The following is a 16,985-nucleotide window of genomic DNA, read 5'->3' as shown; positions in this document are numbered from 1 at the left end:
AGCCCATACCCGGCAACTACAAGGATTTATCCTTGCCAACTGGGACAAACGACAGACATCCCTGGATAAGAAGGTGAGCCTGTCCGTCCGAGTCAGAGTCCCTACGCTGGTGGACCTCACAGAGGAACCTAAGCAAAGGTACCTCCTGGTCACAAGAATCTACTGTACCCATCACAACAGATGCCAGCAAAACGGGATGGGGAGCACAAGTAGCCGACCTAAATCTACAGGGAATCTGGGACCCCCAAGTACCTAAACGCTCATCCAATTTCAGAGAACTAAGGGCAATCTGGGAGGCCCTTCAGGCAGCAGAACCCCTTATAAGAGGAAGGCATGCCAAAATTCTAACCGATAATATGACAGCTCTGTCATTTGTTTGTAACCAGGGGACAACGCGACACCCACACCTGCAACAACTGGCAACAAAGATACTCCGCTGGGCGAAATCCAACGTGCTGTCTGTCTCAGCGATCCATCTAAAAGGGTCCACAAACGTCGCTGCCGACTTCCTGAGCAGACAGAGCATTCATCCAGGAGAATGGGGACTGAACCAGCGAGTCTTCGACCAACTAATCTGCCAGTGGGGAGAACCGCAGATAGACCTGTTCGCCACAAAGAAAAATTCAAAGTGCCGGGACTTTTACTCGCTGAACCCCAGAGACAATCCATGCGGGGTAGATGCCCTGTCCCAAAGCTGGGACATGGACCTAGCCTACGCCTTCCCCCCCCCCCCCCCCCCTTCCCACTGATCCCCCGCACCCTCAGGAAAATCCAAACCAGCCGGGCGTCAGTCATACTAGTTGCCCCTATGTGGGACAAAAGGCCCTGGTATCCCCTGCTAAAAGCCTTGACTATTCGGGTTCCACTCCTACCAGCTGCCGTAGAAGATCTCCTCCTCCAGGGCCCGCTAACATACCCGGGGGTCGAAAAATTGAGTCTAGCAGCATGGATGCTGAAAGCATGATACTGCGTGGGAAGGGACTCTCCCATAATGTAATTACTACCCTGACTAAAAGCCTTAAACCTATCACGACAGCTATCTACGATAGGATATGGAAGAAATTCACAGATTTCTGTAAAATAGAGCCAGGGAAAATCCCAGGGATTGACATACCTGTAATCCTGGAATTTTTACAGGCAGGCCTAGAAAAAGGCCTTAGCCCTAGAACCCTTAAAGTTCATACAGCAGCACTAGGGTCCTAGTTAGATTTCCCTTTGGCAGAACACCGCTGGGTGCGTCGGTTTTTCAAAGGGGCAGAACGGCTTCGACCCTTTGTTAGAGAAATTTTCCCTACCTGGGACCTAAATATAGTCTTAACTAGCTTTTGCCAACCCCCCTTTGAACCCCTCTCACAACTCTCCCTGAGACTACTCACGCTAAAAGTCACCCTTTTAGTTGCTATAACTTCGGCTCGGAGAATAGGGGAATTACAAGCGTTATACTGTATTGAACCATACATGGTAATACAAGACGACAGGATTACCTTCAAACTGGACCCAGCCTTCCTACCAAAGGTAGTGTCAAAATTTCATAGGGAGCAGACGTTCACTCTGCCCTCCTTCTGTCAAAATCCCTGCAACGAAAAAGAGACAGAATTTCATAGCCTAGACATTAGGAGAGCTCTTCTAGCGTACCTAGAGGCCACCCGTTCTTTCCGTAAAAATAACCACCTCTTTATCCAATTTCAGGGGCCGGCAAAAGGAAAGACGGCATCTAAGAGCACCATCGCGAGGTGGATCAAGACCGCCATCCAAGAGGCATATAAAGCCAGGGGTCTCGATCCTCCGGGGAAAATTAGAGCCCACTCCACACGCTCTCTCTCCTCCTCTTGGGCAGAAAAAGGCCAGGCGTCTGCCGAGCAGATTTGCAAAGCAGCCACCTGGTCTAGCATACATACATTTACCAGACATTACAGGGTTAACGTCCAGTCGGACAAAGACCTGAGCTATGGACGGAAAGTCCTTCAGGCAGTGGTCCCACCCTAGAGCCACGTATAATTTGGTATACTCCATATGTAAATGGGGCCGTCGGGATGACGACCTGGAAAGATACGGATTACTTACCGGTAGTCCCATTTCCAGGAGTCATCACGCGGCCCATAGTTCCCTCCCTTTAGTTAATGTTCTTCAAATGTAAATATGACCGAATAAAGGTAAAACTTGGTTTAGTAAACATTGTCCACCATAATAATTTGTAAATCACTGAAGCACGGGTGGAAAGGGAGGTGCTTTTAAACTCTTCCTGTCCCTACCTGGGTCACAGGGCAACCTCCATATGTAAATGGGGCCGTCGTGATGACTCCTGGAAATGGGACTACCGGTAAGTAATCCGTATCTTTTTGTCCTTACCTTCATTATCTAGACTGGCCTTGATATATGCCCCTTCAATGACCTCTCTCGGCTATCCTTTTTCCTTAACCCCTTAGTGACCAAGCCTGTTTGCGCCTTAATGACCAGGCCAAATTTTGCAAATCTGACATGTGTCACTTTAACATGGAAAAACACCAGAAAGGTTTTGCATATCCAAACGATTCTGACATTGTTTTTTCGCCACATGTTGTGCTTCATTTAGGCGGAAAAAATAGACCGATAGAAATTGTGTTTATTTATTAAAAGCGCCAAAATTGGGAAAATTTTGAAAAAATCGTCATTTTTTCACATTTCCAACTGCAATATCTTAAATATGTGCAAACATAATATAGAAATTTTTGCTAAGAGTTATATTTCCACCCGTTTACTTTATTTTGGGCGCACATTGGAAAAACTTTCGTTTTTTTTTAACCATTTAGGAGACGTACAAATTTAACATTACTTTTTAGCATTTTGAGGAACACTTTGTTTTCCTATACCAAGCCAAGATTGGAAAGGCTCATGAGTGTCAGAATAATAGATACCCCCCCAAATGACCTCATTTTAAAAACTACACCCCTTAGTGTATTCACTGAGGGGTGTCATGAGTATTTTGACCCCACAGTTTTTTTTCAGGAATTAATTCAATTTAGAGGAGAAAAAGTAAAATTTCATATTTTTGCAAATCTGTCATTTTAAAGACATATTTTTTTCCTATAGTTTACATGAAAATCAGGATTTACACCCACAAAAAGGATACCCCTATTTCTCCCGTGTTCAGAAATATACCCATTGTGGCCCTATTGTTATATCTGAGTCCACAACGGGGCCCAAAATGAAAGGAGTATTCAGTGTCTTTCAAAACAGAAATTTTGCTTGAAGTCCTTTTAGGCCCCATAGCACACATGTAGAGTTCTTGAGCGCCCAAAACCATAGAAAACCCCCACAAATGACCCCATTTTGAAAACTAGACCCCTTAAGGAATTTATCTAGGGGTGTACTGCATATTTTGACCCCACAGTTTTTGAATGAATTCAAACCAAGCAAAAGGAAAAAATTGTGATTTTCGTTTTTTCGGCAATTCTGTCATTTTAAAAACAGCTTTTTTTGTACAGCACCCATATGAAGGAAGACTTGCACCCAAAAATGGATACCCCTGTTTGTCCCGTGTTCAGAGACATACCCATTGTGGCCCTAATCTTATGTCTGGATACACAACGGAGCCCAAAATGAAAGGAGCGACCGGTGGCTTTCGGAACACAAATTTTGCTTGAAGTCCTTTTAGGCCCCATTGCCCACTTGTAGAGTTCTTGAGCGCCCAAAACCATAGAGAACCCCCACAAATGACTCCATTTTGAAAACTAGACTCCTTAACGAATTTATCTAGGGGTGTACTGCGTATTTTGACCCCACAGTTTTTGAATAAATTCAAGCAAAGCAAAAGGAAAAAATTTGGATTTTTGTTTTTTTGGCAATTCTGTCATTTTAAAAACAGCTTTTTTTGTACAGCACACATATGAAGGAAGACTTACACCCCAAAATGGATACCCCTGTTTGTGCTGTTTTCAGAAATATACCCATTGTGGCCCTAATCTTATGTCCGCATGCACAACGGGGCCCAAAATAAAAGGAGTAATCGGTGGCTTTCAGAACATAGATTTTGCTTGAAGTCCTTTTAGGCCCCATTGCCCACTTGTAGAGTTCTTGAGCGCCCAAAACCATATAGAACCCCCACAAATGACCCCATTTTGAAAACTAAACCCCTTAACGAATTTATCTAGGGATGTACTGCATATTTTGACCCCACAGTTTTTGAATAAATTCAAGCAAAGCAAAAGGAAAAAAATAGGATTTTCATTTTTTGGGCTATTGCGTCAATTTAAAAACAGTTTTTCTTGTACAGCACACATATAAATGAAGGCTTTCACCCCAAAATGGATACCCCTGTTTGTCCCGTGTTCAGAAACATACCCATTGTGGCCCTAATAGACTTACAGGACCCATGGCTAGGCCTACAATGAAAGGAATACCCGTTGGATTTCAGGGTACCACTGAATAAATTTAAGGCCCCATTGCCCACTTATAGAGGCATTGAGCGGCCAAAACTATAAAGAACCCCCTCAAATGACCCCATTTTGAAAACTAGACCCCTTAACGAATTCATCTAGGGGTGTACTGCGTATTTTGACCCCACAGTATTTGAATGAATCTAAGCAAAGGAGAAGGAAAAAGTTACGATTTTCAATTTTTTTGGCAATTTTTTCAATTTAAAAACATTTTTGTTGTACAGTGCACATAGGAATGAAGACGTTCACCCCAAAATGGATCCCCCCGTTTGTCCAGAGTTCAGAAACATACCCATTGTGGCCCTAATCTACTTACAGGACGCATGGCAAGGCCTATAAAGGACGGAACACCTGTTGGATTTTAGGGCACAACTGAATAAATTCCAGGCCCCATTGCTTATTTGTACAGAATAAAGATTGACTCCCTAAAAATCCCCCCCCCCCCCCCCCTCCGCGCCCTTTTTGGCGTTCGCAAATCTTAGATAAAAGTAAAAATGTGAACTGTGTAGTATTTCCGAAGACAGGGGTAATTACGGAGGCTGGTTGGAATGGGCCCATGGGGCAATAAAACCGGGTATCCCCCCCCCCCCCCCTCCTCTCATGCTTTTTGGGGGTATTTCGTGACCTCAGTGCTGGGTATGGGGTGTAAAAAGTGGCGTTCCGTGAGTCTCCGTAAGCTTGATGAGGTGCGGCGGTCTCACACAGAAGGCGCTCAACAAGGTGCTCCTGGAACTGCAGGAAGGCGAGCGTTCCTGGGGCTTCTTGTAAAATACGTATCACAGGTAGCTGTCTGAATAACGCCGGGCTCACGCGGGTGCAGGCGGAATCCACTTGCGGAGGCCCACAGCGGATCCCATCTGTGAGCCCGGCTGTGACCCTGCGTAGGGCCGCGTAATGTACTGCGCATAACTGCCTACTCACACAGGCGGTCATGCACAGTACACCTTTTTTTGTATTTCCCGCACCGTCGCTTAGCGATGACGGGGGTACCCGCAGCCCGTATACAACGTAGTTGCGTATGGGCTGCGGGTATATCCACGACCATGGAGCACAATGGGCTCTACGTTGCAAATATCCGCAGTAAAATAGAACCTGCTGCGTTCTCTTTTCTGCGAGTGTCTTACGCAATTCCGACCCGCTAATGTGAGCGGAATTGTGTAATCCAATGCGATTGATCTGCGTAATACCGTGGATCAGACGCATGCAGAATCCGTAATTCCTATGCGGTCATGTGAGACCGGCCTAAGGTAGATTTTTTATCACGTGACCGAGGACCGCTCAACGAGGCCACCCGTCACTGCTCCAGGCTCTCTGTGACCGTTGGTCGCTGGGAGCAAGGAGATTTTAAATTTCCTGGGCTCCCCGACTCCTGCACATGTGTCCGGCTTTTTGCCGGCAATCACATGTGCAGAATTCGGGAAGGTTCATGAAGGAGGATCGCGTCGGGGTGCAAATACGGAGGCCTCCGGTAAAAAGTTTCATCTCCTCTCACCGATCGCATCAGTGAGGGGAGATGAAACTTCAAATTTTTTATTTTACTTTTACGTGATCGCCATTATTGGATAATGGCGAACACTTGACCAGGAACCGCTCACTGCGGACCCCCATTAAATCTCCATGCTCTTGGCTACGTTTTGTAGCCAGGAGCAGGGAGAATTTAAATTATCCTGGCAATCCACAGCTTTTGCGCATGCGCCCGCCATTTTGGCGACGGGCGCGTGTGCAGAAGCTGTGGTAAGGTCCGCGGATAAATCTGGGGGCCTTAGGTACGTACTTTCATCCTCCCTCACGGATATGATCCATGAGGGGAGATGAAACGTACGCTTTTTAAACTTTTAAAAACTTTTTTTTACTTTTTTTTTTTTTTACTTTTTTACACTTTTTTTTCACTTTACATGATCACTGTCATCCATTGGATGACAGTGATCATGTCCCCGGTATAATCTCTCTGCTCCTAGCTACACATGGCAGCCAGGAGCAGAGGGATTTTAAATTTCCCGGGGCTCGAGCCCGTCTGTGCACGCGCCCGATGTCAATCATCGGGCGCGCATGCGCAGACGGGGATTCGGGTCCCGGGACATCGGGACACCGCTGAGGACTGGGGGTGAGTATTTTCACCTCCCCTCATGGATCCGATCCATGAGGGGAGGTGCAACTGACTTTTTTTAAACTTTTTTTTAACTTTTTTGCGATCGCTGCTATCCATTGGATAACGACGATCGCGGTATCGGGGACCGCTCACCGCAGTCCCCGCTGACATCTCCTGCCTCCCGGCTACCTACAGGAGCCGGGAGCCAGGAGATTTTAAATCTCCCACGCCGCCGGGCCTTCTGCGCATGCGGCTGACGTAATGCCGCCTGGCGCGCATGCGCAGAAGACCGTCTTCAGGCCCTGGAGAGCGGGGAGCAGCGTGCCGGACCTGGGTGAGTAATTTCAGCTGCTCCGATGGATCCGATCCATCAGAGCAGCTGAATCTTTAACTTTTGTGTACTTTTATTTACTTTTTTTGCGATCGGCGCTATCCATTGCATAGCGCCGATCGCAATGCCGGGGGGGTGTCCGAACAGCCCGGGATGACAGCTCCATGCTGTCAGCTACCTGCGGACACCGACAGCATGGAGCTGTCACGTCCACAGCCCGAGGGGCATTATTCTCTGCAGGAAGCATGTTTTTACGTCCTCAGAGAATAAAGCCCACTTCGGGAGGACGTAAAAACACTATGGGCTGGTCGTTAAGGGGTTAAAGCATTTTTTAATGACCTGTGCTTGACGTTCGAAGTCTGATCTTTTTGAACAATTTCTTTTGATCCTTTTAAGTTGGCCGTATGGTATATTTGTTTTCCACCGTTTGAGATGGCAGCTGTTAAAATCAAGATAACTATTAGTGTCCACTGGTTTGAAGAAAGTTTTAGTGATTATTCAGTTATCCTCTGTGGAGACTTCCAAGTCTAAAAACACTATACTGTGCTTGTTGACCGTATCGGTGAATTTATAATTACATTAATTAACATTAAGTGTTTTTAATAAATTCCCTCAAATGTTCCATATCCCCATTCCATATAATGCAGGAAAACAAAAGATCTCAGCAGCACACCTTCAGCCCAATAGGCTCACAAATAGGGAGAGAAGGATAGAATATGGCTTCAAGCCAGTAGATGCGCGCTCACCTAGGGGATCCGGACTTCAAAGATCCCAATGCAGCATAGAGAAAATGTGTATGGAGAGCAGCATCAAGTAGAAGCTATTTCAGAAAGACATCCTGGAATCTTCAGGGAATCCAAATCCAAATCCAATTAGCATCTTTATTGAGTTAAAAACTCCATCAGCATGAACAACAAAACTTGCGACGTTTCGTCCTATGCAAAGGACTTTGTCAAGCATGTTAACACAGAGACAGAGACAGGAATATAAATGAACCCTCCCCAATCATACAAAGCCATATAATGAGGATATCATCTATATACATCTTGTACATTATAATTCTAGATTTAGTAAATCTGTCTTTCTCAAAAAGAGCCAGATTGGCTCTCTGGACACTAAGTCCCACATTTTATGTTTATAGATATCTGAGTTCGGTAATTGATTATGTGTTACGGCACTCTGCCCCCCGAGCGCCAGTTGGGGTGCCCTGATCTCCTGCACCCCACTGTCCCTGCCTACTTGCCTCGGCCCTGGCTAACCCCAGGCGGACAACTGGGCGGCAGTCCCTGCACTGGCTAGGGACCTGGCGACTGCCTAGCTGGAACTACTAACAGGGGACAGAGTGCCGACAGAAGAGGCAGGTGTAACAAACCCACAAAACTTACAAGTACAAGCAGGGCTGGAGATGGAGCTCACAGGCAGATAGACAGGACCCGAATAGCAACTAGTGCTGACTGGGACAGACCAGACTAGGGGCTAACAGGACCAACAGAAACAGGCTGAGAAAGGATAGCAGGGCTGACAGACAACTAGGGACTGGCTGAGGTAAACTGCAGACAGACTGACTAGCTGAAAGCAGAACCAATAACTGGCAGTGAGCTCACATCACTGCCAGTCTCTTAACCACAAGGTTCCGCCCCCGGGCGGAGAGTGGGAGGAGGCAACTCCACCCACTGCTGTATAAGACGAACGGAGGAGTGCGGGCGGCACCCTACGGGTGGACACGCCCATGCCGCCGCCCACCGGCCGTCCCAAGCTGCTGGGATAACCTCGACACAGGGCTCCAGGCTGCTGGAGCCGACGCCGGAGCGACGCGCGCCGACCGCGGGACCCCGTGCCGCGCTGTATGGTAACATTACCCCCCCTCTGACGGGGGACCTCCGGGCCCCCGGAAACTCGACCAGGCTTATCCAGGAGGCGGCTGCGAAAACGCTGTACCAACCCGAGAATGTGACCCACCTGGGCGGTCACCATGGGCTGATCCTCAGGTCCATGACTTCGGTAGTCTGTGGCTGCCCCATTTCCTTCAGGGCCAACCGTTGACATATCGTCATGTTTCAGGTCGTCTTCCGAGTCAATGTCCAACCATTCACCACTGTCTTTTGACCCATCCTCGCTACCAATGACGCTGCCTTCAAAATCTGAGGCATCTCCAACTTTAAAATCACTGTCATCTGAGCTATCATACTCCAAAAAACTCTTCCGGGCCCCCAAATATTGTAAGGTTCCTGTAGCCCGGCGAGAATCCAGGATCTCCTGGGCCTCGTATTCAACTTCATCACGGACCGGGGTGGGCGGCGGGGGACCGGAGGTGGGCATCACCGAAGGGACAACAGGTTTCGACACAGACTTATGGAACCCCCTGCGACCCCTCCTTTTGCGATTTCCAGAGGACCGGTACCCCTTCTGTCCCGCCCTGTACGGCTCAAACACCGACAGACTCTCCTCACAACGCAACTGCATACGAGACCCCACCCCTTTCTTCCGTCCCCCCTGCAGGGCATCGGTGGCGACATCAGCAGCAGGGCAGGCGGACGGGGTGTGAAGGTAAGTGGGACCTCGGGGACTGAGTGCGGTCTCGACTGAGCAGGGAGGATGGGAAGCGCGATGGCTATGGCAGAACGGGCCCCACTGGGTTAGCTCCCCAGTGGCCCAATCGAATTGGGGGTTATGCAACGCCAGCCACGGCATCCCTAGTACCATGTCTACCGACATTTTCTCCATTACCAGGAATGATAGACCTTCCGAATGGCGACCCCCCACAGTGAGTTGTAACACTGGGGTCCTCCATCGTACCAAGCCCGAAGCCAGAGGAGTAGCATCAATGCTAGCAAAACGAATTGGCGTCTTCAGCGCCAAAAATTCCGCCCTCAGGGGCTCAACAAGACGCATGCTTACCAGGTTAGCGGCTGCTCCGGAATCAATAAATGCCTGCCCTAGGCGGGAGAAGTTCCGGAATCTAACCTGGCAGGGTATTAGAAGTCTAGGACGTACCTGTGGTCCTAGGCGACCCTCCCTGCAATCGCCTAGGACTGGGAGTCTTTCTGCCGATTCGGACTGTGGGCGCTGAGGCCTCAGGGGGCAGGTTATCACCCGATGTCCAGCTTTCCCGCAGTAGAGGCAGAGATGATGCAATAACCGAACTCGGCGTCGCTCCTTGGGGTCCAGCGGGTCCAGTTCCATAGGTTCGGGAACAGAGACTGGTACGGAAGAGGAAGGAACCGGACAAACGACCTCCCTGACTCTACTGGTCTGCCTGTCCTGCTTCCCAGCCCTGAGCCTCCTATCTGCCTTCACCGCTAGCTCCATGGCCTCCTTTAAGGACCCAGGAATGGGATGGGAGATCAACAGCTCTTTGACCGCGTCCGAGAGACCCTGCAGAAAAACGTCCTTCAGGGCACTCTCGTTCCATGCAGTGTCGCCCGCATAGCGTCTGAAACTGGAGCAATAATCCTCCACACAAAGCGACCCCTGATGCAGCGCCAGCAACCGTGAAACCGCCAACCCCACTCGGTCCGGCTCATCGAAGATGCCCCCGAGTTCCTGAAAAAAGGAGTCCACCGACTGCAGGGAGGGGGAACCCTCGGGAATAGAAAAGGCCCAAGTCTGGGCAGAGCCCCGCAGCAGGGACATTATAAGCCCGACCCTCTGGGCCTCTGAGCCCGAAGAACGGGGACGCATCCGAAAAAACAGGCGACACGCCTGTTGAAAAACGAAAAACTTGTTCCTCTCCCCAGAGAACACCTCGGGGAGAGGGCACTTGGGTTCGGGACTGGTAAAGGCGTTCTGCCCCTGCGACAACGCCCACTGCTCCTGGGCCACCATGCGAGCTGACAAATCCCGGATCACCGGCACCAGGTCTTGCAGCTGGTTTGCAAGGGCGCTGATCGCCGCCATGAAAAAAAAGGTATTTTAAGGGCCAGTTATTATGTTACGGCACTCTGCCCCCCGAGCGCCAGTTGGGGTGCCCTGATCTCCTGCACCCCACTGTCCCTGCCTACTTGCCTCGGCCCTGGCTAACCCCAGGCGGACAACTGGGCGGCAGTCCCTGCACTGGCTAGGGACCTGGCGACTGCCTAGCTGGAACTACTAACAGGGGACAGAGTGCCGACAGAAGAGGCAGGTGTAACAAACCCACAAAACTTACAAGTACAAGCAGGGCTGGAGATGGAGCTCACAGGCAGATAGACAGGACCCGAATAGCAACTAGTGCTGACTGGGACAGACCAGACTAGGGGCTAACAGGACCAACAGAAACAGGCTGAGAAAGGATAGCAGGGCTGACAGACAACTAGGGACTGGCTGAGGTAAACTGCAGACAGACTGACTAGCTGAAAGCAGAACCAATAACTGGCAGTGAGCTCACATCACTGCCAGTCTCTTAACCACAAGGTTCCGCCCCCGGGCGGAGAGTGGGAGGAGGCAACTCCACCCACTGCTGTATAAGACGAACGGAGGAGTGCGGGCGGCACCCTACGGGTGGACACGCCCATGCCGCCGCCCACCGGCCGTCCCAAGCTGCTGGGATAACCTCGACACAGGGCTCCAGGCTGCTGGAGCCGACGCCGGAGTGACGCGCGCCGACCGCGGGACCCCGTGCCGCGCTGTATGGTAACATTATGCTTCATAAAGTCGCGTTTGTACCGCGACGAAACGCATTGCATGTTTGATTAAAGTGTCCTATATGGGATTATCTTCATAACTTTTTTTGGACTGGTTTCGTGGAGGGCCGAGCCCTCTTTTGCTTTTTGTGCTTTGTTCAATTTTTGTCAGAACTGTCAACAAAGATGAACTATTCAATGGGAGTTGCATTTGCACTACCAAATGGGGCTGTTGCAGTATGGGTAAAGTGATTTGACTTCCTGAGCGGTCTATACTGACAGCTGTGCCAATCCTGCTTGGCTTCTGCTTCATAGCCACTATAAAATCTACATATGAATTACTGTATTGGTTTTAATGGTGTTAAGGACCGCTACAGTCCCATAACTTTTCAGGCCTTGGGGTCCAAATTAGTTCATACCTGGATGCATCAAGGAGGCCAAAAACTACACAAAGATAGTTATCAGTTTCCACAGATACGTAGAGTTGAGCCGCGGCAGATATACAGCTCACTCTGCTAAAGGCGTGCGTACACTGAATCTTTATTAACTTTTCATAGCGGTTCTCGATACAGGAAAGGAATGCATCATTAGTCACGGCGTTAATCTCATTGGGTTAAAAAATAAAACATTACAGTATAGTGTGAAAATATATAGGAAATGTCCTTCAAATCTTTATTCCTCCCAGACGTTATCTCGTCCTCCCTTGTGAGTTTGGATGGTCGCAGCATCTTATTAGCGCGAGTCGCTCTTTTCCCAAAGCTCAGGGCGTGGGGGAGTCTCTTCTGATAACGATTGTACCAGGCTTGGTTCTCGGAAGAATAGAAACAAATCATTAGACATTGCACCGAATCTCATGCTCTAAAGTTATTTCTGCTTGAATTATTGTTTCACTACGCACAAGCTTATTTATATATTATAATGCTCCATTTTGTATCTAGCGGCCATTTTGAGACAGATTCTTTATTTTTTATGGACCTGTACCTTCTCAATGGGAATTTGTGTAGATGGAGCAGATGTTTCTGCATGCAGACTTGAAAGCCGTGTGCAGAAAAATGACATGTCACTTAATGCAGAATCCATGTCCTGAAACCACTCCATGAATTTTGCCCATTGACTGGCCTATATCAAAGCGTGGATCTGTAGCAAGAAAGTAAAAATCTGTGAGAAATCCCTGAGAACACAGAATTTGTCATGGGTTTTGATTGAAGTATTCATTGGGTAAACCTGACGCAGATTTAGAGCGTGTGAAACGTAGCCCTACTGTCACGGTCATAGCGATTCTCCACTCGCGTGACTAAATTCGTGGCGTGCTGCGATTTGCCCCGGTGAGCCTGTCCGTTCTCTTCCCTGCTCCCCGGCTGCGGAATATCGCTAGTGATATCCCGCCTCGCCCGTGAACAGGGGGCCTTAATCAATAAGTAAAATGCACTGGATAAATGGAAGACATTCTTGCATCTTTGAACCTGTTTTGTACTAATAAAACAACCACAAAATGACCTCGTTTTAACTTCAAACCTCTTCAAACAACTTTCTTCATTCTCAGGAGTTTAAGGAATCCAGGAAAGAAAAAGCAGCACATCTGTCATATCTCAGGCTGTGGCAAGGTTTATGGGAAGACATCGCACCTGAGGACTCACTTGCGCTGGCATACAGAAAGGCCTTTTGTCTGCACTCGGGTGTCTTGCAGAAAACGTTTTACCCATCGTGATGCGCTACAGAGGCACAAGCGTACCCACGCTGGTGAGTTGTATATTAAGTATTGCCAGCCACACTCGTACTGACAAGTATGGACAGAACATTTACTTTTCACTCCCCATTTTGCCATCTATTAGTTGAGACTATTACAAAATCATATCGCATAATTACTGTTTAGAGGCTGTTGGGGCTCCTTGCACGTCTGTGGGAAAGAAAATGCTACGTTGCCAAAGCTGTGCATTGTATGACTGGCTTATACTTTTCAGTAGTAATTACTGTTAAAGCTGGTATTGTATATAAGGCCAGGCTCACACGACTGATAAAATGCTGCGTAAAAATAACGTTTTACCAACGTATTGTTGCGTTTTTTGCTAGCATTTACAGCGTATTTTATATGCACTGTAATGCCCTTTCTGGTTTCTTCTATTCAGTAATTTATTTAATTCCTCCTTACGTATGCCTCCTAGCAACATGCGTAAAAAATGCAGCACATATACGGAATGTAATTGCGTATGCACTGCAGTTCAAATGCATCCATAGAGAATAGGGCTCTGTTTTTGCATGCTTAACATATAATGAATCGGTGTACTTTTATTGATGCTGTTTACTGTGTAGTATTTGCACCTAATACACAATGCAAATACGTCAGTGTGAGCCTGACCTAAAACATTACACATTTTGAAATTTGTATTTTTGTAGAATGTATAGCCACATGGTTTGTCTTCCTTTTTTTTTTTGGTTAGGAAACTTGGAGTTCAGAAAGCAAAATGTAAAGTTTCTCTTCAAACAGTCATTGAATTAAAACACTGTAGATGCCCGCAGCCTGCACTGGGTGGCTTCTTGCTTTAGGCTGCCTGTCCACGAGTGGGTTTGAATTGTGTTCCCCGCGGCGATAATCCGGCTGCAGTGAACGCTCTCCATAGCGTTGCTTTGGAGAGTGCAGCCGCCCTGTCCACGAGCGGAGAATCATTGCGATTTCTCCGCTCGCGACCGGCAAATAACAGCATACTGCGATTCTCCGCGGTCAGCCTATGTGTCAGGCTGACAGCGGACATTTGTCTGGCGGTTCCTGCTCCCAGGTGACGGAGTTCCGCCACGGGATGCCGCAACGCCTGTGGACAGGCAGCCTTAGTAAGCAAATTCAAGTATCCCATAAGGGGTGGCTTCCATTTGTTCAGAACAGTCCTCTGTAAGCCATAGTTGAGTCCATACAAAGGCTGTTTTGCTCGGGTGTTCCTGGCTCTGGGCGGCCCATTTATTTCATTAGGAATTGTCATTGCATCGGCGTTGCAAGAGAACTGAATGCTTGAGGCACCTGGACGAGGGCTATTGGTTCTGTTTAATAATCAGAAACCAATCCTACGCAAACGGAAACCTTTTGTTTTTTTGTTGGTTTGTTTCTTTTAACCCATTGAAAACAACGAGGGAAAAGTTAAAAGCATTAATTTAGTTTCTTTGCTCCAAAAACAGAACAGAGATGAAATTATAACTAAAAGCACTAACGCAAGTGTGAGTGTACTTGGTCAGATTTTTATGTCCTCCCATAGGAGCCTCTGATGCAGATATGAACTTGGCCTTATCTGACTAAAGTCCCATTTAGATGGGACGACTGTCATCTAAATGACTGAGGGCTGACTTCACTGGTGAAGGCCTTTGGCAATCGTGTATAGCGTTTATACAGGCAGAGAACACAGCTGTGTTGTGGGCTTGTTGCTGACAGCGAGAAGCCTGCGATCCAGCTGTATGTTTTTTCATCCTGACGAAAAATGGGCTAATCTGCATGGTATTTGGATCTCCATCGTTTGGAATGAATTTACACAGGGTTTGGACTTGGTATGAAGAGGTTCATTTAATATTCTACTCAATATACTCCACTGCAAGTTATGTGAGCTGATAACATTTTCTATTCTATTGATCTTGTAGAAGATAAGTTAACCTGTATGTGCTCTATTTAGGTGAGAAGAAATTCGTGTGTCCTGAGTGTCCGCAGGGCTTTATGAGAAGGGATCACTTGTCCAAGCACATAAAGACACATCAAAACAAGAAGGGGCAGGCGGGACCAGTAGTCATGACAACAGTTTCAACGGAAGCAGGGACAGGCTGTGATGGAAGTGCTGCCTCCACTCCCACCCCTCAGGCCCTCATCACCACCAATATGGTAGCCATGGAGGCAAGGACTCCCGAAAACATCGCCCGTCTTGGCATAAACATCATGCAAGTGGCAGACCTGTAGTCAATCGATATCCGTGGCAATGGCTTCTGAGGGCCTTGTTCAGGCAGGACTGTAAATCTTTGGGAAAATGTATTTGGGTATTGGAGTTGGGCTGTAAAGGAACGATGGGTCCAAAAGTGTCAAACATCTATTGTGACATGGAAGTTTGTGCCAACTTATCTTCTCACTTTTGTGGAAGAATCATGCTCTGTAGCACATTATATTTTTTTCTCCCTCCATTCTCATTAATTAACGTATTATGGATATCTACAGGGCCTTCTCTTTAGAAGGAAGGTAACCATGTATGTGTTAAAATGGAAAATCTCCAGTTAAACCTTGACCTGGTTCTGGCAGAGTGGATTTGAGCTTTACCCACTTGATAAAAGGTTAATAATACCTTCTGATTACCTGAAGGAGAGCCAGGAGTTTCCTCCTGATAGATGTCTTTGAGGTCAAACTGTACCAGATTGATCAGTGATGGATGAAGAATTTAAAGGTTTGAACACAAGATTGAGGTGCTAATATGCAAATTCTGGTTTATAGTCACTGATGGTGGACGGTCCATTTAGAACTGAGGACTCCAATGGAGCAATAAAATGCAATGGACAGTAATGCACCAGTGTACTGAACTTTGCAACCAGATTCTTCTAACTTGCATTTTATAGGCCGTGTGTTCGGCAATATATAAGCTTCTACTTTTTCTGACTGGAGGATTATGGAAGAGTCCTCGCTGCTTTTGGGTATTTGACGCAGTGTCTGTGCGATGGGAGTTTTTTTTCTTCCTGACCCTGAATATTTTAAAACACTGCAATGAACGTAACCGTTCCATCTATCCGTGTCCCCGTTTGCTCACGTTCTGACACCTTTTGCAAAAGTTAGTGGAGAGGTCTGTTTAGTGTTTTGGGTTTTTTTTGCATTTTTGTTAGAATGACTAGTGTAAATCTACATTTTTGGAAACTGTATTTGATTGGGGCTTCCACCTACATAGTTTTATATAAATATATACATGCAGCCTACACATATGGAAACGTACTATATAGTGAATTTACCCCCCCAGGATATTTCTGGTCATCCTAAAGAATATGGCCTCATGTCCACGGGCAAAATATGATTTAAGATCCGCAGCGGATCTCCCGCACGCGGATCCGCATCCCATAGGGATGCATTGACCACCCGCGGGTAGATAAATACCCGCGGATGGTCAATAAAAGGGATTTAAAAAAAAATGGAGCATGAAAAAATCTGGACCATGCTCCATTTTCGTGCGGGTCTCCCGCGGGGACGGCTCCCGCGGGCTTCTATTGAAGCCTATGGAAGCCGTCCGGATCCGCGGGAGACCTAAAATAGGAATTTAAAAGAATTTACCCATCCGGAGCGGGCCGGGAAGGTCTTCTCTTCCTCACGGCCGGATCTTTCTTGCTTCGGCTCGGCGGATGTGCCCGGCGTATGCGCGCGGCACGTCGGCAACATGCCGGCGACGTGCCGCCGGCGTGACGAATTCATCCGCCGTCCGAAAAAGAAGATCCGGCCGTGAGGAAGAGAAGACTTTCCCCGCCCGCTACGGATAGGTAAATTCTTTTAAATTCCTATTTTCAGCGCTCATGTCCGCGGGGCAGGAGGGACCCGCTGCAGATTCTCCATG

The 16,985-nt window shown here is 47.8% G+C and overlaps 1 protein-coding gene across 1 annotated transcript in view; it reads left to right on the top strand.

Annotated features, from left to right (window-relative positions):
* The window catches only part of LOC136583281 (uncharacterized), a 76,104-nt gene extending 59,494 nt beyond the window's left edge, over window positions 1–16,610 (top strand). Inside the window, exons 8-9 of the mRNA XM_066584236.1 lie at window positions 12,980–13,176; window positions 15,087–16,610. Of these exons, the coding sequence (XP_066440333.1) occupies window positions 12,980–13,176; window positions 15,087–15,364 (475 nt within the window). The 3' untranslated portion in view covers window positions 15,365–16,610. The remainder of the gene's footprint in view (window positions 1–12,979; window positions 13,177–15,086) is intronic.
* Window positions 16,611–16,985: the final 375 nt, after the last annotated feature.

Source organism: Eleutherodactylus coqui, chromosome 1, assembly GCF_035609145.1.
Source record: "Eleutherodactylus coqui strain aEleCoq1 chromosome 1, aEleCoq1.hap1, whole genome shotgun sequence".
In the NCBI taxonomy this organism is placed as follows: Eukaryota; Metazoa; Chordata; class Amphibia; order Anura; family Eleutherodactylidae; genus Eleutherodactylus; species Eleutherodactylus coqui.
The sequence above is the reverse complement of the archived record's forward strand: the minus strand, read 5'-3'. Positions and strand labels throughout refer to the sequence as shown.